General features: G+C 41.4%; 1 protein-coding gene across 16 annotated transcripts in view; it reads left to right on the top strand.

Annotated features, from left to right (window-relative positions):
• Positions 1-4,150: 4,150 nt before the first annotated feature.
• The window catches only part of Crem (cAMP responsive element modulator), a 70,623-nt gene continuing 57,430 nt past the window's right edge, over positions 4,151-17,343 (top strand). For 4 of the 16 annotated variants that reach the window (XM_085833590.1, XM_029472198.2, XM_021150187.3 and 1 more), the window contains exons 1-3: positions 4,154-4,367; positions 14,356-14,453; positions 16,448-16,565. In XM_085833590.1, coding sequence (XP_085689716.1) covers positions 14,410-14,453; positions 16,448-16,565 — 162 coding nt within the window. In that variant the 5' untranslated portion in view covers positions 4,154-4,367; positions 14,356-14,409. Of the gene's footprint in view, positions 4,368-14,355; positions 14,454-16,446; positions 16,566-17,343 lie in introns of those variants that run through there. The other 12 variants (XM_085833594.1, XM_085833592.1, XM_029472199.2 and 9 more) reach the window with 8 other exon arrangements.

The following is a 17,343-nucleotide window of genomic DNA, read 5'->3' as shown; positions in this document are numbered from 1 at the left end:
TCATTAATATTTGCTGTTAGGACCTTTTGCTGATACCCATCATAAGGGATTACAATAGAGCTGGGTTTTATACCAAAAAATTGTAAACAATGCTGAATTCTCAACAAGGTTAAAGAAGCCACTGTTGTAGGGTAATGATCTAATGTCCTCCCAGTGGATATTTTGGAATGGATCCATAACAATGGGCCTTCTTGCCACAATAATCCTGTGGGTTGCATCTCAGTAGGTAATATTATCAAAATGATGGGTAACCCTTCTCTACAATGCTGAAGCTGGGCTTTAATCAATTCTTCCACTAGGGTAAGGGCCTTTCTAGCCTCAGGTGTTAATTCCCTTTTGGAACTTAACTGAGTCTCCTTCTAAAATTTGAAACAGAGGTTTTAATTTAACATTTGGGATCTTCAAATAGGGCTGAATCCAATTGATATTGCCTAACAATTTCTGAAAATCATTTAAAGCATGCAAGGAATCAACCCTTAACTGTATCTTTTGAGGCCAAATGGCCGTAGGGGCGATCTTTGCTCCTAAATAGGACACTATTTTTAACAAATCCCTACCCCATAAGGTAATGGGCAGCTCAAGCACATATGGTTGAAACATCCCATCATGCCCTTCCTTATCTTTCTAAGGGAGCATCCTGGCACTTATGTCTGGGCTCTTTGCATAGCCCAGGCCTTGTAATATTTGTTCTGAATCCTGAATCGGCCATCCTTTTGGCCAGTCCTTAAACCAAAAGGCAGTAAGAAAAATTACCCAAATGGCTAGAAAAAGAAAGTAATCCATAGACTGTCCCTATTACCCTCTTACTTTCACTACCCTCTTACTTTCACTTTCTCATCTCCAGAGCTGGAGAGCCTTATTGTCTCTTACCAAGAGCCTTATTGTCTCTTTACCGAGAGCCTTTATTGTCTCTTTACCGAGAGCCTAATCCCAACCCCTGGATGGTGAGTTACTTACCGTACTCATCCTGTCGACAGACCCTGACTGCAGAAAGTTCTGAACCTCTTCGGTGGGGGAGTCTGGTCCCGGGTTTTGGCACCACTTGTGTCCAATTCGACCAGCAAGGAAAACGCAACCACCGGTTCTTCTTAAAGCAGTTTACTTAGGCAGCTTCTCTGATCAAATCCCCCGCGTCTCGGGGTACAAGTGTTTTTATCCACTCAAGCCACAACCATGCCTCAACCAATCACCACAGGTCACATCACCTCACCAGGCAGGCTTGCTCAGCCAATCAGGGATTAAGGGCGAGCCATCCACCAAATATGGGTTTGTTTACTGCCTGGCACAGATTTCTGTCTGGCTGGCCAGGGAGTTCGGAATGGCTTCCCACACTAACCAACCAACCAAACAAAAACATCACCAATAACAAAAAAAGAAAATAGTTTTAAATTTGCTAAGAATGGCATATATACTTATAATCATAGCAGTCAGATGGTTGATACAGGAGGATCAAAAGTTTGAGGCCAACCTGGGCTGGATAGTAAGACCTTGTCACAAAAGCAAGCAAGCAAGCAAGCAAGCAAGCAAGCAAGCAAGCAAGCAAGCAAAGCATTGTTAAGATGTTGAACAAAGTTAAAAACCAGAATTTCAAAGTTCCTTCTAACTCTTCTCCCTGTGGCTTTACATTTGCACAGTGCTGCTGTTTGACCCCATAATTTACCATGCTGTTTAGTGCCCAGTGTTGCCAGATTAATGCTGAGTGCAGTTACTAGCTAGTGTGATTTACTAGCTAGTAACTAGTGCAGTTACTAACTAGTCTTCTGTGAATGCCAACTTTATTTTGGTTTTTATGCAGGTATATCTTGGTGGTTTTGTATGTAGTCTACTCAAGCTCTCAGGAAACTTGCTTTTCCAGTATTTTTCTTTGACTATTTTATTCCCTGAACTCCAGTTTTTTTTTTTTTTTTTTTTTTTTTTTACAAAAGCATTAGCAAAAAAGACCTGCACATATCCCCCTTTGGATGTCATCCAAATTTTATGGGGGCGGGGGACACCTCCCTCAACATTCAATTAGTTAAAGCACAGACTTATAAATTTGGTCTTGCTCTGTTGTGGTCTCCTATTTCCTGTAGGTTCCAGAATCTCAAATGCACAAAGATCTCGCATCTCTGATGGTCTGATTCATTCCAAGTTCAGAAGGGTCTTAAATGAAACCAGGTCAGTAGGACCATGCCACAGCACTTAGAGGCAGAGGATAACAGCATTGGAAGAGAGAATGTATGGTGATTGACTGGGTGGTGCTGGTGATGGGTGGTTTTGGGTCTTCTCAGGCTTTAGACTCTTACAAGACAGTAGTAAGTAAACTCTCTTCAACAGAGGTGGAGTAGGGCATGAGCCTATGGCCTAGGCTTACTGTTCCAGCTACTTAGGAACCTAAAACAAAAGGATCTGAAAACACAAGGTCAGCCCAAGCCCCCAAATTATTTTAAGATAAATGTGAATTAGTGAGATCCTTCTGAAGATTAAAGAAGAAAGGAAAAGGGGTGATAGTGCTGGGGTCATAGCTTAGTACTAGTGAATTTTCAAAGCATGCCTGAGGCTACAGTCATAGATTTAATCCCCAGGAACCCCTCACTCCTCAAACAACAAAAGTAAAAAGAAGTGATATTTAGCTGTCTTAAAGGATGATAAAATTTCAGTAGAGAACCAAGCAATTATCATGGAAATGGAGAGAAAAAAGGCTATCTACATGAGCTGGAAAATGTGAGGCATTTCTATGGCTTAGCATGTAGTACAAGTACAGTACTACAGAGGGATTATCTCACAGGTTTAAAAACTGATCTGCAGATCTTAAAAGAGGTGTGATTGTGCTGGGACTATAAAAAGCCCCAGTGCTTTGCAAGTTGGAGCAGGAAGATTAGGGCATCAAGGTCTGTCTTTATTAGAGACTGCTGGGATTAAAGGGATGAAACAAAACCTCCTGTAAGTGATTAGGTTTTATTCTGATTTTGTTTGAGACAGTTTCTGTGTGTAGCCCTGGCTGTTCTGGACTCACTTGGTAGACCAGGCTGGCCTCGAACTCACAGAGATCCCACCTGCTTCTGCTTCCTGAGCTCTGGGATTAAAGGCATTTACCACCCTGCCCAGGTGTTAATCTGCCTTTTTTGTAATTGTAACTGTGTTGGTCAAAATTTGGTAAACCGCAGCATTCTGTTACAGTGCCTCCTCCCACCCCAGCCCTTACTCACCTTTCAGACAACTATAGTAATCCTGAGCCACGTCCCCTGTTCTACAAGTACTCTGTTATCCACAATACATCCCTTCTGAAACTGTACTACCTTGTTCTTGGCCTTTCCTTTTAGCAACTTTTCACTAGAGATTTCCAGATGGCCAGTCTTGAGTGTTGGTCCATTTTTGTTTCGGATTGCATAGTGGCTTAGTTTTAAGAACGAAAGTCCCTGTGTTTAAGAGGACCAGACTCTCTTGAGGAGGGCTTAGAGTAAGAGGAGGTATTACAAAGGTGCTAATCACGTAGGTGACTGCTTTACAGACCTTATGCAAAATCTCACGATTGAAACCGAAAGTCTCCATTATTAATAGGCTCAAAAAAAAAAAAAAGTCCCTAGCTTTTAACAAACCGTTTTACTATCCTCTGCCACACTTCTGCCAACGGCTTGTAGGTATTTGTACGTTGAGGCAAACAAGTTCTACCGAGGAGGCAGGCTAGGAAGAGGGACCGCGACAAAGTACACTCCAGACCTAGCGGCGGTTTCCAGAACCACCCTTGAAGCCGGGGAACTCGGCAGGCTTTAGCGCCTAGCACGCGCCTCCGGCGGAGACCGAACCCCCACACTTTGGGATTGAGGTCAGAGACAAGAGTCATCCTAGAAAGTATATAGGAAAAAAAATGACGACGCTTTGCACAGGATCGTTGTAGTTGGAGAGTACGAACACTTCGAGCGCACGCGCGGAGGATGTGGCTTCCGGTTTCCTGTCCCACCCCTTAGCTCTTCCTAGTCATCTGCCTCAACAAGGTGTCCTCCTCCAATACGCCCCGTCCCCAAGGCTCCGCCCCAACCCCCGTTCTATTTAATTGTTGGATTGTCACCTCTGCAATCTCGCTGACTGCCAGCAGGGGGCAGAGTTCGAGATTGCAACTTTTTTCTCCTCCGGCCCAGTCCCCTAGGAGAGGCGATCGGCGTGGGGGAGGGGAGGGTGGGGCTCGAGGCCGCAGTTCCGACCGCTGCTTGCGCGGCTTTCTGTTCGCGTCGGCAGAGGGGCCGCGACAACCGCATCAGAGCTGACGTGAGCGCGACGTGCGGCCGCATCCGCCGGGTTGCCTGGGCGGCGGCCGTCGGGCTCTGCGTCCCCACCTCCTCCCGTCCGTAATCAGTGACGAGGTCCGCTACGTAAACCCTTCGCGGCGGGTAAGTGGCGCGCCTGCCTCGCATCACAGCCCGCGGCGGGCGGCGGCTGCTCGGGACGCGCCTTTCCGCCCGGCCTGCCCTCACCGCCGCCCGCTCGCGGCTCGCCACCGAGAGCTCCCGGGGCACGCAGCGGGCTGCCTGCGCTCGCCCTCTTCCGTGCTTCGTCTTGGTACCGACGAGAAAGCCTACCGTCAGCGAGCCGGGCGGCCGCTCGGGCTTCTCAGTCTGACAGGAAAAGGGCGTCTGTCCTGCTCACCACAGTCCTGGGGCCGCAGTAGCGCTTTCGTCTCAGCGTTGCGTTCGCAGTGTAGATAGAAAATAACGTGCCCCATTTCTTCCAAAAGGGTGGCGCAGGGACTGCCCCATCGAGTCATTTTGTCCCCACACAATATAGAGCTGGAGATGCGGTGGCGAGCGGCCGGGCGAGTCGCAGTTGGGGGTCCGAGGGTCGACTACTGGATTTCCAGACCCGGAGTAGGGGAGACGTGTCCAACACGGTCTTTTGTCGCCTGTTACAGGCGTAACTAACCGCCAGCTTTAGTGGCAGGCGCCTTCGGTCCCAGGACCCTACCGGGAAAGCTGCTGTCTGCTAGTCAGCACCCTAACTGGAGCCCTGGTGCTGGTGTGGCTTGGGGGACTTCTGTGCTTGTTGCTTTTCTGCGCAGTGAAACGGGGGCCGATCGGACCACCTTCATTCAGCATCACATTAGTTAGAGTAATTTATGCTCGTGTTTTCACCCTAGTCTCCCAGTTTGGGATAACAAGCTTTTTTCTCTTCATAAGATACTTATTTAAATCTCGGAACCTTACACTCCTCAAAGGAACTATGTATTTTGGCTAATAAATGTGATTATTTAACTGAAACTTTTTGAGAAAGGCATGTAGTCCTGGTTATGTAATGGCCAGATATGTAAGATATAAATAAACTTTTAAGTGTATAAAAGACATAGGAACTTTTAGTCTTTTTGTTTTTAACTGTGTCCAAAGGTTAATGAAATTTCTCTACTGAAAAAGTTAAATACATTCCAACACTAAAGGGGTTTCCTACAGAAATGAGTAGCTGCATGACTATATACAGTCTTGCCTAGAATTATAGCATGTTATCAAAAAACACATAGGAATTCTGGCCAAATCTTAATGAGAATTTAATTTCTCATGTTATTAAGTAAGTATTGGGTTATAAAATTGAGCTAGGTACTCTACTGGGATGCTTGCAAATGTCCTGTCCCATTTAGATAGACTTTTAAAAATACTTAAAAATATTTAATTTTGAAAGGTGTGTGTGTGTGTGTGTGTGTGTGTGTGTGTGTGAGAGAGAGAGAGAGAGAGAGAGAGAGAGAGAGAGAGAGAGAGAAAATGAATGAATCCTATGATATTTGAAGCTGGCATTACAGTGGCTGTGCGCTGCCTGGTGTTGAGAGCTGGGAACTCAACTCAGGTCCTCTGAAAGAGCAAAAAGTGATCTTAATAGCTGAGCCAGCTCTCCAATTTCATTTAGCTAGACTTTTAAAAAATGAAGCAAAAATTTGAACTCTTGCCATTGAGAGGCTTTTAGAACAGTGTTAGAACATTGATTGATGGGGAAACATCTGAAATATCTGAAAATTTAAACTGATGAATTTCATAAATAAAAGCAGTTTTTTGTTTGTTTTGAGACAGGATCTCATGCTGTGTTCCAGTATATTCTTGAATTTGTGATAATCCTTCCTTAGCCTCCAAATGCTGGAATTATAGTTGTGTGCCAAAATCAACTTATCTAACCTCAATTCTTTGAAAATAGATAAACACATTGGATATTGTTTCAGTATATCAGTGCATACATTTAAGCATAGAGATGTTAGGAAAAAATGTCTCATGTGTAACACAGTGCTCATAAATGAACAGCTTAAGGGGTTACATTAATAATTAACTTTAGTTCAGTGGTGTAACACTGTCTATCATTGGAGAGTCCCTTGGGAGGTTATTACCTGTATCTTAATTCCCTGCCCACAAACAGAAAAGAAATACATGAAGTTTTTAAAATGCATTTTTTACTATGACAACTGTGTAGTAAGTACTGTTTTTGTTTTCTGGTGATGGAAGAGAAGGAAGAAGGAAATCCCAGGGAATGTTAGTGGGCATTTGTTTCTGTTTCTGTTGAGACTGGGTCTCACCATGTAGAGTAAGGCTGGTTTTCAGAACAGAAAATTGTCTATATTACTTCTCTGATAGTGCAGTTTTATTTTATTTTGCTTGGAAATGTCTTACTTTTCTATTGCCATGACAAAACACTATGACCAAGGAGTTTATGTTTTTGTTTGTTTGAGTATATCTGCACATCTATATGTCAGAAAATGGCATCAGCTCCTGCTATATATGTTTGTGAGCCCCAGTGTGGTTGCTGGGAATTGAATTTAGAACCTCTAAAAGAGTAACTAGTGCCCTTAACTATCTTTTCAGCACCGATCAAGGCAGTTTATAAAAGAAAGCATTTAATTGGGCTCATGGCTCCAGAGGGTTAGAGTCCATGACCATCATGGTGAGGAGCACTGTAGCAGGCAGACAGACATGGTGGTAGCTCAGAACCTAGATCTGATCCACAAGCATTACGCAGAGAGACCTAACAGAATGATGTGGGGTTTTGAAACCTCAAAACCTAACTCCAGTGACATACCTGGTTTACAACAAAACCATGCCTCCCAAGCCAAATGTTTCTCAACCTGTGGGTCATAACTCCTTTGGGGGTCAAACAACCCTTTCACAGGGGTTGAATATCAGATATTCTGCATATCAGATATTTAAATTATGATTTATAACAGCAACATTACAGTTATGAAGTAGCAACAAAAATAATTTTCTGGCTGGGGGAATCACCATAACATGAGGCACTGTACTAATGTGTCATAGCATCAGGGTCAAGATCCACTGTCCTTGCCAAATAGTTTAAACCAACTATAGACCAAACATTAAAATATTACAGCTCATGGAAGCCATTTTCATTCAAAACACCAAAAATGTTTTTAGAGAATTATTTTTCTTCAATGAGTAACAAGATCAAACCCTGGGCCTGCATATACTAGGCGAACACTCCACCCCTAAACTATAGTTTCAGAAGCTTAATAGGATAAAAGCCCTCAGCTTTGGAATTAGGACAACTTTATCATATATAAAGACACATGCTACTCCTTGTGGATACTCTGGACACTTTATTTTTATGATTAGTGTGGGTGTATGTATGGTGTTCACATGTCTGTGCTCTATGCGCTTTTGTGTGTCTTCATGCTGAAGCCAGAGCAAGATACTAAGTGCCATCTATTGCTGTGTGCTGAATTGCCTTGAGACAGGATCTCATTGAGCTGGAAGCTACCATTTGAGCCAGACTTAAAAATCTTTGGGTGAATGGCATGCACACTCGTGCCTCACTGTTTAGGTGGGTGCTCAGAATTTGAACTCCAGTCCTTAGGTTTTTATTCTTTTAGAACAAGCATTCTTACCCACTAAGCTATCTTCCTAGCCTACAATGCTTTTATTTATTTGATTGTTTTGAGGCAAGTGTCATATTGCCCAGGTTAGACTTAAACTTCCTGTGTAGCTGAGAGCTGCCTTGAGCTATCAGCCCTGTTTCTACTTCTCAGGTGTTGGGTAGATGCTGTATTATTAAAGTTGCCAAAGGGATTAAATTTGGTTGTATTTCTTCACTTAAGTATTGGTTAAAGAAAAATTAAAAAAAAAATTTATGTGTGTGGGTATTTTGCTTGCAAGTATATCTATGCACCACATGCATGCCTGCTATCATTAGAGGTCAGAAGTAGTAGTTCAGTGTCCTGAAACTAGAGTTACAGATAGTTGTGAGTCACATGTGGGTGTTGTGAATAGAACCTAGGTCTTCTGCAAGACCAACATGTACTTTTAACTACTGAGCCATCTCTCCAGCCCGTTAGGTATTTTGTTCAGATATAAAAGCTAGAACCAAACTAGATAAGTATAATGTTTAAATTCTTCTCTGGGAATACTGGCTAATTCAAGTATCTGTTTCCCTATATTCATGTTTTATATATTTGTATTTTATTATCCATTCATTCATCCATCCATCCATATGTGGTTTTCTAAGACAGGGATTTTCTCTTGTAGCCTTGGCTGTCCTGGACTAATTCAGTAGATCAGGCTGGTCTCAAACTCAGAGAGCCACCTGTTTCTGTCTCCCAAGTGCTAGGATTAAAGGTGTGCTCTACTACTGCCTAGCTTTTATTTTTATAAATTTTATTTTATGTGTATGGGCATTTTACCTACATATGCTTATGCCCTTTGGTGAGTGTGTGTGTGTGTGTGTGTGTGTGTGTGTGTGTGTGTGTAAGTGGTAGAGAGTGATAGCAGATGCCAGGTGTTCTTACCACATTGTACTATATTATATCCATAGTTTTTTTTTTTTGATGTGCTAATTGTAGTTTTTAATTTTTTTTGCTTTCAGTACTTTCTTGCAAAGCATAATCTTAGTGCTTTAGATTCTATTTTTGGTATTTAAAGGGAATAAAGACCTAAAACTTTGACTGTTTTATACATGTTTTATACAGTACTTTTGATTTTTTTTTTTTTTTTTTTTTGGTTTTTCGAGACAGGGTTTCTCTGTATAGCCCTGGCTGTCCTGGAACTCACTTTGTAGACCAGGCTGGCCTCGAACTCAGAAATCCACCTGCCTCTGCCTCCCGAGTGCTGGGATTAAAGGCGTGTGCCACCACGCCCGGCTTAGTACTTTTGATTTTTATAATGCTCTTTCCAGTATTTTATATTCAGCTTTACCTATAGTATACAATCCCAAAGTAGAATTTAAAAAGTTATATTATTATTATTATTATTATTATGTGTGTGTACCTTCATGTGGGTTTATGCATGTGAGTGCAGGTGGCAGAGGATGCCAGTGCCATCAAATGTACTGCAGATGGACAAACAGATGGCTTTGGATTTTGAACTTGGGTCCTCTGGAAGGACAGCAAGTACTCTTAACTATTGAGCTATCTCTCTATCCCCCAAAAGTATAGTTTCTAGAGGGAAAATTATTTTCAAAATATTTATCTTAGTTTTTAGAGGTATTGCTCTCTTTTTAAATGAGTTGACTATCTAATGTACTGTTTAACACAGTTCTAAACTGCAACAAATGTGTCTAGCATAATGAAGCCTGATGATAAGCACAGCTCACCAGTTAAGCAAACACTGCTATACTGCTGCCAAGCCTTTGACATTTTGATGATGGAAATTGACTAGTTTATATATATATATTGGAGGTAGAATTTTACAATGTAGCACTAGGCTAGCCTTAAGCTCACAGTGAATGTGGTTGGAGAGAGATATTAGATAAGTGGCTCAGATCACACAGCTTGAAAGTAGTGGAACTTTAGTTCCTACTCCATCAATTGACAATGCTCTTTACCCACCTCTATCACCATATTGTACTTGTCAGTCACATTTCTACCTCAGGAATTGAGGACAAAGATATTAGGTATGAAGAGAGGACTGCTAGGGTGGCTGAGTTAGTAGCTCTGTCATTCATTGAAATAGGAGTATAGGCAGGTCTGGTGTAACTTTGGAGTATTTTGTTTAAGATCTGTGAGCCAACCACTAAGAAACATCTGGCAGATTTTTTGGAGGATGGTGTACAGGAGAAGTATAGCCTGAAGTGAAAATTGAGAATCATCAACTAAAGATGAAATGGCCTAGGGAAAGTATGGAGCATTGTTGTTCCTGGAGGCCTGGAGAATGCTAACCTTTTTTGTTTTGCATTGCTATTTAGACCAGGCAAGCATTGAATTCATAGAGATCAGCCTGCCTCTGTCTTCTTAGTTTTAGAATTGATGGCATGTACCACCACACCCAGCTAGAATGCCAACTTTATATGAGTAGATTAGCAGATGTGGTTTAAATAGGCTCATTCCTGTAATCCCAGCAGCAATTAAAAGGTTGAGGCAGAGCCAGGCAGTGGTGGCACATGCCTTTAATCCCAGCACTTGGGAGGCAGAGGCAGGCGGATTTCTGAGTTCGAGGCCAGCCTGGTCTACAGAGTGAGTTCCAGGACAGCCAGGGCTACACAGGAGAGAAACCCTGTCTCAAAAAACCAAAACAAAAAAAAAAAGCTGAGGCAGGAGGATCACTATGAGTTTGAAAGTAGGCTGGGCTACAGAGCGAGATCTTGTTTCAAGTGTTTATTATATTTTGTGTATAGGCATTTTGTGTGTATTTTTACATATCATGTGCATGTTTGGCACATTCAGAGGCTTCTGAGGGTATCCGATTTTCTGGGACTGGAGTTATGGATGGATGTTTGTGAACCACCATGTAGGTATTGGAAATGAAGTCCTGGAAGAGCAGCCAGTGCTCTTAGCCACCAAGCCATCTGTCCAGCCCCAAGATCCTGTTTCAAAAACAAAAGTCAAGCGAGAACTGATTAATTTGGAAGAAGGTAGTGTTACAAATACTTCAAGAGGTTGGAATTTGAAGTAGGGAATGTTGAGGAGACATTAAGGAAAATGGAGCCTAAAAAGATAGACTTGGCTAGTTGGCAGTCAGTCAGGGCCAGGGATGGCGGGGGTGGGGGTGGGGGGAGGTGGGGGGGGTGGGGAGGAGAGGGGAGGAAAGAGAGAAACAGAGAGACCTGAGAGGAGTGAAACATTTCTCTGATAATTCCAAGCCAGAATCTAGTGTAGTTGGTTATTGAGGCTACTCTTTTGACATGCTTGTGATGCCAGGAAATAGGCACTTTCAGTGATGACTGCCACTAGGAAGAGGAAGCTGGTAGCTGTCCCTGAATTTCATTGACTGCCTTTTCATCAGTTTTTTTTTTTTTTCTTTTACTTTGTCATGATTTCTTTGTTGTTTTGAGAATGAATCTCACAGTGTAGTCTTTGCTGGCTTGAAACTTATAGTTAGACCAGAGTAGCTTTGCACTCACAGCGATCTGTCAGCCTCTACCTCATAAGTGCTGAGATTTTTATTTACTTTTTCTCCTTTACTTTAAAAACATTAATTCTTAAGAATATATAAAATGGTGGCACATATCTTTGATCTCAGCATATTGGAGGAGGGGAGGTCTGTAGATTCAAGTCCAGGTGGTCTGTATAGCAGACTCTAGGTCAGCAGCCTACACAGTGAGACTTTATTTCAGCAACAAACAACAACAGAGTGTATTAGTTAATCACACAGGCAAGATGGTGTAGTGGGTAAAAGTGCAGGTCTGATGATGATCTGAGATTAATTTCTAAGTCTCACAGTGAAAGGAGAAGTTGAGTCCAAAAAGTTGTACTTTGACATCTACTGGTTTACCCCCTCACACATAAACTCAGAATAATAAAAAGATGAAATTTAAGAACTATATTATTCAATGAATTATAATATTTTATAGTGAAATATAGAAATTACCAGTTTTCACTTTATAGTCCTGTGATTGTTATTGCTCAAATATGATCATTATTGTTTGTTTATATATCTGTTCTCTCTTTAGTTTGCAGAGTCTTGGAGAGTAGAGTGCCTATATTGTAGAGTGTCTCCAGGACTTTGTGTAATAGCATGACATATAGCAGATTCTGATTAGTATTTAATGAGCTGATGGTCCCTATCCTTTCTCTTGGTTATAGGACTTTTTTTTTTTTTTTTTTCTTTTTGGTTTTTCGAGACAAGGTTTCCCTGTATAGCCCTGGCTGTCCTGGAACTCACTTTGTAGACCAGGCTGGCCTCAAACTCAGAAATCCGCCTGCCTCTGCCTCCAGAGTGCTGGGATTAAAGGCGTGAGCCACCACGCCCGGCTGGTTATAGGACTTTTAAAGACGATAAATGTTTCCTCATGGAATGCTACTAGCATCATGTAACAGGGTTAATCTCAAGGAATGGCACCTTATCTTTTAAAATTATCATCATCATCATCATCATTAGTGTGCATGTGCATGCTCCGGAAGTTGAAAGATGTGCTTATTGATCAGAGGATACTTTGTAGAGTTGGTTCTCTCTCTTTCTCCCTTAATGGGTTCTGGGGGTTGAAATCAGACCACCATGCTTTTATATAGCTAATACCTTATCAGTTCAGCTGTCTTGTCAGTTCTTCACTTTTTCCCCCCAAGATTTATTTATTTTCATTTTATGTGTATAGTTGTTTTGCCTACGTTCCTGGCATACATCCTGAATTCCTGGCCTTCTTACTAGCTCTGAGATGAAATTTTGTACATTTTGATCTTTTTCTTCACCAGTTTTACCTTATTTCACAGTGTATGCATATCTGTCTTTGTACCATATGCATGCAGTACCTGGGGGAAGTCCAGAAGAGGGCATTGGCTTCTCTGGAACTAAAATTACAGGTGTTAGGCACTGTGTAGGTGCTGGAAACCAAGCCTAGGTCCTTTGGGAGAGCTTAACTGATGAGCCATCTCCCTTCCCTCCTCTTTTTTTTTTTTTTGTTCTTTAAATTTATTTATTTATTATATGTAAGTAAACTGTAGCTGTCTTCAGACAATCCAGAAGAGGGCGTCAGATTTGTGAGCCACCATGTGGTTGTGGTTGCTGGGATTTTGACTCAGGACTTTTGGAAGAGCAGTCAGTGCTCTTAACCATTGAGCCATCTCACCAGCCCTCCCTTTTTTTTCTCTTTCTTTCTTTCTTTCTTTCTTTCTTTCTTTCTTTCTTTCTTTCTTTTCTTTCTTTCTTTCTTTCTTTTCTTTCTTTCTTTCTTTCTTTCTTTCTCTTTCTCTCTCTCTCTCTCTCTCTCTCTCTCTCTCTCTCTTTCTTTCTTTCTTTCTTTCTTTCTTTCTTTTTTTGAAATAGGGTTTCTCTGTGTAGTCCTGGCTGTCTTGGAAATTACTTTGTAGACCAGATAGGCCTCCAGTGACAGATCTGCCTGCCTGTGCCTTCCAAGCGCTGGAATTAAAGACACCCTACCTTTTTCCCTTCTTTTAATGTAGGGTATCTTATAGCTCAAGCTGGCCTTGAACTCCATGGGTAGTCAGGGGTGACCAAGGGTGACTCCTGATTCCCCTAAGTCAACATCATGAGTTCAGGGATTGAAGGTGTGCCAATGTGTGGTAAGCTTGTTTGTTGACTGCAGTTTTTAATTGAGGCCCACTTGGAGTTCTGGGAGCAGTGTGTCCATGGCTAATCCCTGAATTCCAATCCTTCTTTCCAGGACTGGAGATATAATCTTCTACATTTTGTTTTTATTTTTTTATTTACTAGTTTAACCTCATTTCACATTGTTAAATGTTTAGAAATAAAATGGTTAAAAACTTTTTAAAAAGATGTATCATGCTGAATGTATACCTTTAATTTCAGTTCTTGGGAGATCTGCAGAGTTGAGCAGATCTCTGAGTGCCAGGCCAGTTTGGTTAACACTGCGAGTTCCAGCCAGCCAGAGTTGTATAGTGAAACCTTGTGTCAAAAAAAGAAATTAGTTTTATTTGTGTCTCTGTGAGTACAGCATATGTGTGCAGTGGATGGTGGAGACCAAGGAGAGAATTAGATCCCTTGGAGCTGGCGTAACAGGCAATTGTGAGCCACTCAAACGACTGTCTTTGGAAGAGTATAAGAGCTCTTAAATATTGTGCCATTTCTCCAGCTACATACACACACGTGTGTGTGTGTGTGTGTGTGTGTTTTCTTAGATGGTCTCATTGTGTAACCCTGGGTGATCTGAAATATATAGACCAGGGTGGCCTGGAACTCACAGAGTTTTGCTCCCCTGTACTTCTCAAGTGTTAGGATTAAAGGTATGTGCCACCATATCTGGCATAAATTGATGTTTGAAGAATCATTTCAGCCTTTAATTCTGGTTTTTAGTTCTAAAGAAGCTAAATTATTTAGCAGTGGGAGGCAGAAGCATGTGGATCTCTGTGAATTTGATCTAAGCTAGCCAGGCCTGTATAGGAAGACCCCCATCTCCAATAAAAAATAATTTTCCTGGCTTAGCTCTGAGAGATTTAATTTTTTTAAAGAATAAAATGTTATAACCTCCTAATTCAAAATTGTGATTTTACTGCAGGATAAATAAGAAAAACAGGGAAGGAACAAAGCATTGATTACACATGTAATAATAATGAGCAAATGTGGCAGGAAAAAGTATATGAGGACAAATGTAAGGTAGGTGGATATGCTTTCCTATTCTTTGGAAGGTCTTGCCTAGAGCTGAAAATTCCAGTGATAAGCAGATTGGTAGTACCTGTGGCCACACAGGTCTGCACGTGTGAATGTATATCTGTTGTGATAACATGTACTGAAATCACTTAGCCATCTAGCTAATGTCTTCAGGATTTACTGTGTGCTCTGCATAGTAGAGTATGGGATGAAGCTGAAATTGGTGTTCACATTTGGCTTTGCTGAGTGACATCCTCAGCCAAAAGTAGACATACCTGACTATGTGGATGGCTTGGGGGAATTATAGAATTAGAGGAATCCTTAGGGTCTGTATTAGTCAGGATTCTCTAGAGTCACAGAACTTATAGGTAGTCTTTATATAATAAGGGAATTGGTTGATGACTTACAGTCTGTAGTCCAACTCCCCAATAATGGTCAGCAGCAGCTGGAAGTCCAAGGATCTACCACTTCCTCAGTCCCACAAGGCAAGCAGACGAAGAAGAGAATCTTTCTTTCTTCTTCCAATGTCCTTATGTAGGTCTCCAGCAGAAGGTGTGGCCCTGATTAAAGGTGTGTACCACCACACCTTGATCTGGGACTTGCTTTGTCCCAGATGACCTTGAACTCAGAGACCTCCTTGCCTTAGTCTTCTGGGATTCACAGCCGCTATGCCTCAAGATCTCCATGTCAAGATCCAGGTCAGAAACTTTTTTCTCCAGTGTTTTGTAAATCAGAAATCTTCAAGTTTTCTTTTGGTTACCCTCAGAAAATAGTCTGTTTATCATCAGTCGGATTTGTCTCTAAAAAGGACATAAATTTTCTATGCCTTTTTGGTAAAGCTACTTGAAAATAACACATTTTGGCCCAGTCCAAGTGTAGCTCAATTGATAAAAGTGCCTGCCTAGCATGCATGAAGTCCCAAGTTCTAGCCTTAGCAGCACATAAACTGGGCATGACAGTATAGGCCTCCAGATATATAGGCAGGAGAATGAAGAGCTCAAGGTCATCTTAGGCTACATACCAAGTGTGAGACCAGACTGGGCTACCTGAGACCTAATATTAAGTGGGGAGGGGGCACTAATGAGTCATTTTTTTCTTATTCAAGGATAATTTACTTATTTACCTGCCTAATTTGATTTTATAAGTTGGCAGGACCTCAAACTACAAGCTTACTAGTTAATTGAACACTTTAATTCTAGTTTTAAAGCTGCCTTATTTTTTTAGCTAATATTTGTGAACTATGTACTTCCTTTTCTCTTCTTTGAACCTAACTTTTAAAAATTGTTTCCTGGGTGTCCCTGATAGTTTTTTTGAAAATGTTTTTTCTTTTTTAATTTTGCCTACATAGTCTTCAGTGTGCTGTCTGTGTGACTCCATCCTCAGCAGCCATCATCATTTCTGCCTGTGTTCTCAAAGCATTTCATATGTAGCATGCTCCACATAGTTTAACACATTACTTGTCCTTGGCTTTGTGGTAGGACTGTGATCTCAGCACTTGGGAGGCCAGGACTCACAAGTTCAAAGCCAGCCTGGCCTACACAGATCCTATCTCACAAATAGCACCTTTCACTTCACCCCATCCATACAAACATCAGATACTGTGATAGAAGGTGATAAGAAAAGAGGTAATATATGACGTGGTGTGTGTGTGTGTGTGTGTGTGTGTGTGTGTGTATGTATGTATGTATATACATCCTGGGGATTGAACTATACTATCCTGGGGATCAAACTCAAGTCATCAGGCTTGACAGCAGGTACCAAACAGTTAATTCCCATAAAATACATTACAGTACTTCCTTAGCATACTTTGAATTTATTGAGTAGAGAATTAATGTCAGAGTATTAAGGCTGTACTAAAAAACCTATTTCTTATTAAAACCAATAAAAAAAGTAGTAAAGGTGGCTGCCAGAAGTGAATGTCAGAAAGGTAGGTAGAGGTAGTAGTCAATATTTCTAGATCGTCATTTTTGTCTTAATGGGTTTTTCTTTTTGTCTTTTAGGCAAATGACCATGGAAACAGTTGAATCACAGCAGGATCGAAGTGAAACACGTTCTGTGGCAGAGCATAACTCTGCTCATATGCAAACTGGTCAAATTTCTGTTCCTACTCTAGCTCAGGTAGGCCATAGGCAGCTACAATGAAAGTTAAAATGGAAATGTGAATTGTGTGAAGTTTTTTTTTTGTTATCTTAAATATAGCCATACTAATTGATTTCACTTTGATGAGAAGACATTTTTGCATTGTAACATATGCTTGACCTCTGACACAAACCCCTTTGTAGCTGTAAACTCCCAAGTTATTACTTGACTGGTTTGCTAACTCCAAATATATACAGTTCTAATGTCATAGTTATTAAAGTTAGTGGAAATTTTCTTTTTGCCCATTATGTATTTGTCTTGATCAGTTAGGTTTTGAAATTTTTATTAGTTTCTTTGAGAATTTTACATACCATATTTTGATTATATTTACCCTTCTTCCAGCCCCTCCAATTCCAACCCCCTTTTCCCTACCTTCCCAATGTTGTGTCCTCTTTCTATAATTTTTTTTTTGTTGTTTTTGAAACTGAACCTCACTGTGTAGTCCTGGCTGGCCTGGAACCCGCCATATAGTCCAGCCTGGTCTTGAATCCACAGAGATCCACTTGCCTCTGCCTCCTGAGTGCTGAGATTAAAGTGAACATCACCAGATCCAGCCATTTCTACAATCTCTTAGCCTCTGTACCTCCGCCAGTTGTGGGCATCTGTCAGTTTACATCTATTACATATAGAAACTTCTCTGGTCAGGGTTGAGAGCTGCATTAAGTTATGGGTACAATGATAAGCCATTAGGAGACAGTTTAATACCATGTCCATTTAACAGCAGAATGGTAGTAGGCTCTGCCCGAGGTTCTATGAC

This window comes from Mus caroli, unplaced genomic scaffold (genome assembly GCF_978045245.1).
Source record: "Mus caroli unplaced genomic scaffold, Mus_caroli_1 scaffold_19, whole genome shotgun sequence".
In the NCBI taxonomy this organism is placed as follows: domain Eukaryota; kingdom Metazoa; phylum Chordata; class Mammalia; order Rodentia; family Muridae; genus Mus; species Mus caroli.
This window is presented reverse-complemented; position numbering and strand designations above follow the sequence as displayed.